Genomic DNA, 9,538 nt, shown 5'->3' with positions numbered 1-9,538 from the left:
AAACATAAAAAGAAACTAGATGGCTCAGTGACAGAATACCTACTTAAAGCCCTGGGCTTACCCCAGGACCACATACATGCTTTTAAATATATTCTAGGGCTCTATACGATGGCTCCGTGGGCAAAGGCACTTGTCACCAAGTCAATCCCGAAGACCGAGAGAGTTGAAGAACAACTCCCACAAGTTGTCCTCTAACTTACACCCATGCGACCCTACCCCAACACACACATAAACACAACATTTAAAAATAAATATACACAAAGACCTATCCTGGGAAGCAAATACACCTTGACCTTTGTTATAGGAAACACAGGTACCTTACACACGCCAGGAGCTATACTTCACACACGGGAATCTGTCCGACTCTTCACCACCACACTGTCATGCCCTCTTCCACATGACAGGACTATTGAAGCCGTCAGACTGTTCAGTCCTAAATGAGCCTCAATATTCCTATACCCGCCCTCCAAAGAAAGGTTTGGGGAACTGGGAGAGGGGATGGGTGGGAACGCTGTGAGCTATCCTCTGCTGGAGACAACACAGCCGCTACACACATGAACCTCCGGCAAAGCGAACACCTGTACAAGACGGGGTCCATTACCACGTCCCTCCCCAAGGAGCTACAGGCAGCTAATGGTGTTGCTGTAAGGAAGGAAGCCTTACTTCAGTGATATAGCTGCTTCTAAGCTGCCCCTATGCCAGTATATAATTCCTCACCCATGCTCATGAAAGCAACCCTAAGGAAATTCATTGACACACAACCCAAAGTAGAAGCAGGGCTTGGGAAGAAGAGTTTAATGGGAAGTTGAAAAGAGGTTAAGGGGATAAAGGGAGGGTAAAGGAGATATGGGGATAATTGGTTAAAAACTGTGTGTCAAACTGTCACAACCAGGCATGGTGATGTGAGGCTTTCCCTATTCCTAGCAAAGGGGAGGTAGAATCAACTGATCTGATCAAGTTCAAGACCAGCCTGAGCAACATAACAAAGCATCCACATTGGGCTACTTACAGCCATGTGAAACTTCAGCTACAGGGAGAATCTGAAGCCTCTGGCCTCCACAGGCACCTGCACTCGCATGCACAGACCCACACAGGGACCATAATTAAAACTAATAAAAATAATTTTAACTTGCTAATGACAGTGCAAAGCTAGGACCCACAGTCCCTGGCTCTCAACCACGAAGCTCTGTCTCCACAAACGACTGCTCCATACCATTCGATACTTGCTGGTCAAGGACGTACGCTCACAATTATTGAGGCAAAGAACCTCAATACTGGATAGACACCAGAGACAGTATCTATGTGATTTTCGTTTGTTGTCTCCATGAACTTGGAGCAGTGTGGTTTTATGAGGACGGCACAAACCCATGGCACTTCACAGTCAGAACACCTTAGAATGGTATAGCACTTAAGAAAAAGGGACCAGCCTGGTCTACAAGAGCTAGTTCCAGGACAGGCTCCAAAACCACAGAGAAACCCTGTCTCGAAAAAGCAAAAAAAAAAAAAAAAAAAAATTGTGTGTACATAAGCGAATGTGTGCATGAATGTGTTCATGGGCACATTTGTGTGGGTGCAAAGGGAGGTCAGAGGAGGGCATCAGATCTTCTAGAACTGAAGACAGAGGAGGTCGTGAGCCACCTGATATGGTACTATGATTCTAACCCCAGTGCCCTGGAAGAGCTCTTAATTGCTGAGCCCCCTCTCTGGTAAAGCTCTTCCATGAAAGCAAATATTTATCTTAGGGCTCTCTCCTGAGCCTTCTGGCACTGCTTGGTCCTCGTTTTTTTCAGAACTGCCTATGGCCCGAAGATGGGCACACTGAAATGCCACAAAAAGCATCTGCTAACTTTACCACCAGAAACCCGAGAAAGCAGTGCAAAAAGGGAGGGCAGACCTCTATCAGCTCTTCAAGCTTCCTGAGGACAATGTTCCCTATATCACCAGCCAAGGGACCCTGTTTTGTTTTTACAGATAGGTAACCCAGGCTAGTCTCAAGCCTCTGGAGAGTGAGGAATACAGGCGTGTGCCATCACTGCCCAGCACCACTACAACAGAGAACAGGTAACTAGTAACAAGTCTGAGAAGGAACCACTGGAGGGGAATGAAGTAAGGGGGTAGCAATGGGACATGTCAAAGTCCACAGCGTCCACAGTGAAGGACATTATTCAAACACAAGGCTGTGACAGACGACTGGAGAGAAATGTCTCAAAGCTTAGCTGTTGAGGGAAACTACAAAACAAAATCTAAAGAGTTTAGTCATGAAAGCCGATCATTCTCTAAAGGACTTTCCCCTTTTCCTGCACAAAAATGAATATATCCAAGTATTCAAAGGAGAAACACAGTGACAACTCAAAAAAAGAATCTTTTAATAAAAATTATTCATAAAAATCCTAATAAATTTCAATGAGCAAGATATTCCTTAGCACATTTATAAAAGAACATTTGGTCCTTTTACAAAAATCTCCCATTTAATTTAAATACATTTCTTATTTACAGATTAAACATAAAGTATCGATGGTCGTCAAGCATATTGCACATCACACAGAGAGAGAAGCATTTGTGCATCTCGGTAAGTTATCCCAGAGTTTCCAACTCTAGATTTTTGTTTTGTAAAAACAGATTTACGTTCCGTGTGTGTAATAAATAAAAACACAGCTTTGTGGCTTGCTATTTAACGCTAAAACAAAAGACCTGAAAACCTCTCAGAAAGAGCAAGGTAGTAAAAGTAGGGTTTCACAGGTACTCGACATCTTTAGGAGATTCACATCCAAATTCAAGAGGGACCATGACCCTGAGCCCTGCTTAATCAGGGCCACATTGCACCCCTCCCCCATACATAGCCTTCTCCAAGTCACAAGGAGTCCCTGCCCCGCAGGGAAGAGGCACTGGAGTAGGTGCTGGACAGCTGGAACAGAAAAGCAAAGATCAGCACCTTCTTCTCAAGTCCCTTGTTCAGCCACTCTGTGACTGCAGTGACCACTCAGGCCTGGCCTCTGACCAGCACTAAACGTGTACATGTCAAGAGAGCAAGACCTCAGAGCCCTGAAGAGAAGGTTGTCTGATGTAGAGTCTACAAGACCCAAAGGGAAGAGCTACAGCGGGCACCCATCCACCGACCGAGCTGAGGAGATGGCTAAGAGGGATAGTTTATTCCACAGGGGTGAGAGGAGAGATGGCATGGAGACATCTGCACTTAATCACACCAGGAAAATATGGAGTCCCTGACACTCACCTGCGGAGGTACTACCCTCATGTGCTTTCCCTTCAGCACACAGAAAACTATTTGAATATCATGTGCAGAGGCCACAATCCAAGACAAGAAAAGTCCTAGCAATTCAGTTACAAAAAGCCAGCTCTGGCAGATCAGGAAGAAACTAAAGGGAAGCTTTAAGAAACAAACCTGTTTTCCATAATGGCCAAAGCAATCAGAGAGCCATCAAGCATTCCTTTGTGTCCCCTCTTCTAGGAGAATGGAGTTTCTCTGTCACAGTGTTTAGAGCAGCTAAAGAAAGCCTATTGGTTATAGGAGAACCAGGCTCTACCACACCTAACCAGAAGGCAGCTTGCTACACTTCAAACATGCTGGCTGAACTGGGCACTAGACACTGGCTACTCCTGGGAACATAAGCATGGTCCACTCTACAGATGTTTCAAACATCTGCGAGGCTGTCTGTTTACATTCCAGGTATTCTTGAAACAAATGAATGAATTAGAGAATTTCTATCCATATTTCAGCACGCAGACTAGAAGGAACAGCAAACACACTACAAGATATACATCGCAGCTGATGACATTCTGATTGTTCAGAAAGCAAGCAAGTCTGCTTCGAACTTGACTCAAATGCTTTTTATATGACTGGCACCAGGCAGTGTTCTTCATCTGGCCCCACAATCACTGAGCAATCTAGAAGCTCAGCAACTACAACTTCTAGGCAATGTCTTACTTGTCCCCAGCCTTCTCAACAGGTGAAAAGTCCAGTACCCAAAAGTCAAGAGGGTTTGAGACTCAATAAAATGCACTGCATGCTGCCTGTACCCCGAGAGCACCCAAGGCACCATGATACTTGCAGACACAGATCACTATTTTAGGAGCACAGGGAGAAGAAATAACCCAAACCCACCCGATTGTGATAGGTGAAGGCCAGGTGAGAAGACTGCTGGGTGCTGCCACACACTCCTGCTGCCACAGAACCAAAGAAATGGGAAGACAGTAGAGAAGAGAAGCACGAAGACAGAGCCTTCTTCCCTGAAAGGTCTTCAACTGTCCCTAGTGGATTGTTCACAGTCACACGTGAATTTGCCTGGAGCAAAGGTTAAAAAGGGAGGGGCGCACACACACGCCTGTACATGCACATGTTTAACACTTTTACTAAATTAACAAAAACATAAAATAATTTTCTCAAAGCTTTTTGTACAGTAGATGAGACACTGTTGATACATATAGAACAATACTTGTGAAATCAAAGAAAATAGAAGCATTTAATATTTGTAACAAATAAATAAAACCAATTGCATAGTAAGTGTTTAAAAGGTGTCACATTCACTACTGAAATCCCCATTCTAAGAATGCCAAGAACTGAATGACATATCTCTTTTCAAAACAGTAACACATTTTGAAGAATAGAATTTCTCTCTTTTGACTAAAATCAAATAGTTCAGAGGCATTTTTTCCTGGCTACAGAACACTGGAACAAACTAATCTTAAGTGTATAAACAGTACAGGGAAGACACAAGACACGTGAGGCTGGACTGGCTTTCTCATAGATGCCCCGCCCTTTGCCTAGGATGCCTTTGGACATGTCACAATGCAAGGAGGTCAGGCTCGGGGTCAGACACAGCTCGGTTTCTTAGGAACAGTCAGTGTAAATTCAGAGAGCTTTCTGTTTGCTAAAGAGAATAAAAAGTATTTCCTCTTAATTTCCTCCTTTATGCCTGGCTAAAATCACAGGTTAAAAGGCAAAGACTGACAAACTGGTTTTCAGGAATCCTCCTCATGCCCACCCTGCTCTTAATTGGTTCTATCATATGGCAATACAAAACCAGCTGTCAACAGTCACCACAGTGGCTGCGACAGCCAATGGCCCAAACAAAACCCATAAGGCACTAATCTAAAGCCTGTATCACATAGAGAAATGGCTCAAGGATGTCAGAAAGTCATCTGATCATTTCTTTGTCCCTGATTATCTAATTGGCACTACACATAAGCCAACAAGAACAGAAGTCTAACCCAAAGATGGTCAGCGTTGAGCATCCTTGGTTATGAAACACAAGAGATGGAAGCTCACACAATCCTAAGGTTTTCCTCTCCCTAGAAGGCACCTGGTTCTGGAACCATGAGTTCTTCAGGTAAGTTGATGTTGAAAATAAATGCATTATAGCTCAAAAGATCTGTTATCTCGTAGATTCCAATCTAACTTTAGAGGCTACCTGGAGGATTTCCGGTTAGACCATTACACTAAAACAAATAACACTGTATAAATTACTTTAAGACATAAATAGACCATGTGATCCAAAATCATGGCTGGCTATTTGGGAACAGCATGATGATCACATAAGAGAGAGAAGGGATGAGACTTGCATTGCTGTAAGTAGTGATGCCAAGTAAACCTCAGGACCTTTGCACAGGACTTTCATCCCTGATCCTCTAGCAGAGAGGTAGCAATACTTCAGCACAGCAAGTGGAGACAACGCGAAGAGACGGGCATTCTACGTGTGAAGTTGGGAAGAACAATCCAAAGAGGCGCATCCATTGTGCTTAAGAACATCAGCATGTCACAAGAAGCTCCCACATAGCTTCCCATTTCTAATGGTATCCTTCAGAAAAATAGGGTGTTTTATTAAAGAGAAGGGAAACACTAGGTGCAAGAATCAACCAGAGGTAAGAGCTGGACAGAAACTTCTACAGCGTCACAGACAACAGACTCCAACCCTTCCATCTTAGAGGAGGTTTTGGTATGCTTGGATTTGGTTTAAGGTCTGACCACACTGAGGTGAGCAGGTCAAATCAAGCCAACCATCTGGTCGATCTGGCGCATGTAGATGCTCTTCAAGGGCAGGGAATATCTCCTCTCGTCAGGAACACGGTTGCACTGGGAAGACAAAAGTAGATTCGGATTAGAACCCCAAGAAACTCGAACCCACTGCAAGTGACATTCTGAGACAGAAGCTTCTTTGTTATGGGAAGCTGCTCGGTGTATTAGAGGGGAGTGAACAGAACAGCACTCCTCGCCTTCCCTACCTAAGGGGCCAGAAACAACTTCCAGCCTCCAGTTGTACCAAAAACGACTCCAGAAACTGCCAATGTCCCTGAACTAGTGCCCTGACTCAACTACACAGAAAGTTTGAAGCCAGACAAGGCTACATGAGATCCTGTCTCAAAACACGAAACAATAATAAAAAGATGATTTTAAAAAGAGTGACTGCTTTCCCTGTCCTCCTGGAGGGTGGTAAGCAGTCTTCCTGAAGTATTCCCTGGGGACCCTCTCCTCACCCGGAGGAATGTGCTTTCATGGGTGAAAGCAACACTCTTTCTTGCCCTCCAGCCTGGGTGGAAGCAGCCAAGGAGGTGCACCAATAAGAGATCAGGAAGAGTCAGGCACAGTTACACACATCTGTAGTTCTAGCACGCACTGGGCATTAGTGGCAGGAGACTTCAAGGCCAGCCTCCATCACACAGTCCAAAGCCAGCTTGTGTTCCATTAATAACTGAGACCTTGCATCAAAATACAATTACAATACCCGACTCGAGGCATCAGATGAAGAGATGGGGAAGGGATCTGCTGTTGATACAGCTGCCTTCCTTCCTGAATATCACTGAAGCTAAATCTAAGCACTGGAACCTGCCAGTGGCCTCTCCTCTCACGATTACCTCTCCAGAATGCTGTACCACTCTCTACCTCCCCCTGCAGCCAGGACTGATGCCTGTACTGCTGGTCCCGGTTCCAGGCAGGACTGATGCCTGTACTGCTAGTCCCTGTTTCCCTAGAGCCTAGTGCCACCGATGTAAATGGTTTCTTTAGGAACTCTTGTCAAATTACAGAATCTGAATGTGTCATCTATTTCGTGTCAGAATTCTGAATGCCAAAGGAGTTAATATTTTCCTTTCCCACACGCAGTGGGAAAAGCAACTCACGTTAGAACTGGAGTTAATGATTCTGAACTCCTGAGACTTAGGCCTGTGCACAAACTTTTCCTCTTGGTCCCGCTCTCCATCTTCAAAGAAATCCTTCCAAGGCAATTCCCGAAGATGCTTGTCAACAGATATGATGTGGCCCTCTGTTGTAAACATGTATCTGGTTCCAGATTTGTGTACTGGATTCTCTTCATCAAACAGCTAGACACAGAGAAAAAGAAGCAAGAAGAAAACTGGGATTGGTTGGGCACAGTGGTTTATAAATTTAATCTCAGCACTAGGAAGGCAAAGGTAGGTAGATTTCTATGAGTATGAGGCCAACCTGGTCTACACAGTGAGTTCCAGGCTAGCCATGGAAGAAAGAAAAAAAGAGAAAGGGAGTGGGGAGGAGGGAGAAAGGAAGGTGGGGGGAGAGAAGGGGGAAAGAGAGAGGAGAGAGGAGGGGAGAAAAGAAGGGGAGAGGAGAGGGGAAGAGAAAAGGGGAAGGGAGAGAACTGCAGAGAACTGGAACAGGGATGTGGCTCTAAGTCCTTACAAAGCACACCCAGCCCCTGAGGTCAATCCCCAGCACCAAATCTAAGAAGAAACCTACAACTGTAACTGGAGAGCTTTTCTAACTAACTCACAGCCAAGGGTTCTGAGCTTCTGGGGAACAAACCTGGATGAAAAGGCATCAGCTGACAGCTCGATTCCCAGCCCAGGGCTGCAATGCAGGATTTACTTTGTTTAAACTTGGAAACCTGGAAGTGCCTCAGTCCTCACTCCCCGTCAAGAACCAGAGAATCAGAAACTCCAGGGCCAGGACCCAGGCCCAGGCTTCTATAAATGCTCCCCACATAATTTTCTCACCTGAATCCTAGAACTAACTACCCTCTGCCTCATATACAGATAGTCAGCAGGGATATCGGAGACGAAGAACATGGATTACACCCATCACCTTATCCGTAACATGGCTTTGCATATTATCAGTGCAGGCTTTTGTCAAAATTAAGTTCTCAAGCCCGTTTTTCTCAAAGACTCAGACTCAATGTGAAGGAAGTCTTAACAAGGCCCCAGGTTCATTCCTAGCTAGCTAGTTTGCCCCAGGTCTGAGGACCAGTGAACTACGGGACACAATCTATTGTTACTGCTGCTGCTTCAATCTGTGCCTTTCAAGTGTCCTTGTAGCCATGACAGAAAAGAGGCTACACACATAAGCATATAGGCACTACACATGTCTGTGACAGAATGCAGAAGCTCAAAGAGTACAGGACATGAGGCTCAAGCCTCATTCAGCTATGTGGTCACCCCAAGACCTCAATCAAATTAGCTGACCTCTCAGTGCAAGTTCAGAAGAGCAGGATGAAGAGGAACTAAACAATCCCAAGGTCTCTAGCAGGCCCAGACACTCTCCCCGACCCACACACAAAGGCATGCCTGACGATGTGTATGGGGACAGTAGGCAGCCCAGCTGCAGGTCTGAACCAACACCACATGAGTGTAGCTCAGTCGTAAAACACCTGGCTGGCTTGCACAAGGCTCTGAGTTCAATGTCCAATATACCAGGGGAAAAAGAAAAGAAGAAAAGCACTGCTTTCTTCCTTACAGAAGTCTCCAGAACGCCACCATAAAGCTGACTTTCTATCAGTCCTTACCACAGTTCCCACAGTTCCCAGCCATGAGCTCATTTCTGTTTACAGGACAAATAACTTCTCCAGGAGGCTGACAACCATGAAGACAGCAATATCCTTTTGTAACTCTGGGAACGTACAATACCCAGCGCACAGCAGTGACTAGTAAATATTTGTCCGAGAGAAAGAAGACTGCACAAATGTTTGTTCTCTGCAGTACTAAATACCTCTGGTTAATCTTGCAACACACTTACCAGATACAAGTATTTACAGGTCTCACTGAGAAAGAAGCTCTCCATCCGGTCCTCTTTAGATTTGTCTATAACGTGGTGCAGCGTGGCATACCCACATCTACAAAATAAAGGTCCAATTAGCCCTGCTTCAGGCGCCTTCCCTTGTGCTCATCACCTGCCAAAACATTCTATTATCAAGACAATCAACCTATTTCTCCAACACCATATAAAAAATAACTATGCTAGGCTGAAGGGCTGTTCTTTTCCTTTTCTTTTTTTTTAAGCATTAATTATTTGCAAATTTACTTTAAAGCATGCTTAGATTGCTTCTTATCAGGTCAGCGTTAAGCTGGGGACAGAAGATAGTGGAGGGTGTTTACCAAAAGTCAAACATGGCTTCACGAAAATGACTGAGAATAAACGTAGAAGGACTGATTTAAACTGTTCAGCCCAGCATTTGTGGAAATTAACTATTATTGGTATATCCTAAAACAGCATTTTGTATCATATACTTCTGGGAAACATACAAAAAACACAGGCTACAAAATACAAGTATGTTTATAT

At 44.6% G+C, this 9,538-nt stretch overlaps 1 protein-coding gene across 1 annotated transcript in view; it reads right to left on the bottom strand.

Moving 5' to 3' along the window:
• Window positions 1-2,344: 2,344 nt before the first annotated feature.
• Edem1 (ER degradation enhancing alpha-mannosidase like protein 1) overlaps window positions 2,345-9,538 on the bottom strand; it is a 30,154-nt gene continuing 22,960 nt past the window's right edge. Inside the window, exons 10-12 of the mRNA XM_041633261.1 lie at window positions 8,996-9,092; window positions 7,132-7,332; window positions 2,345-6,088 (exon numbers count right to left, since the gene is read on the bottom strand). Of these exons, the coding sequence (XP_041489195.1) occupies window positions 5,999-6,088; window positions 7,132-7,332; window positions 8,996-9,092 (388 nt within the window). The 3' untranslated portion in view covers window positions 2,345-5,998. The remainder of the gene's footprint in view (window positions 6,089-7,131; window positions 7,333-8,995; window positions 9,093-9,538) is intronic.

Source organism: Microtus oregoni, unplaced genomic scaffold, assembly GCF_018167655.1.
Source record: "Microtus oregoni isolate MIOR12 unplaced genomic scaffold, Mior012 000002F_ref0000024, whole genome shotgun sequence".
NCBI classification, from domain to species: Eukaryota; Metazoa; Chordata; class Mammalia; order Rodentia; family Cricetidae; genus Microtus; species Microtus oregoni.
This window is presented reverse-complemented; position numbering and strand designations above follow the sequence as displayed.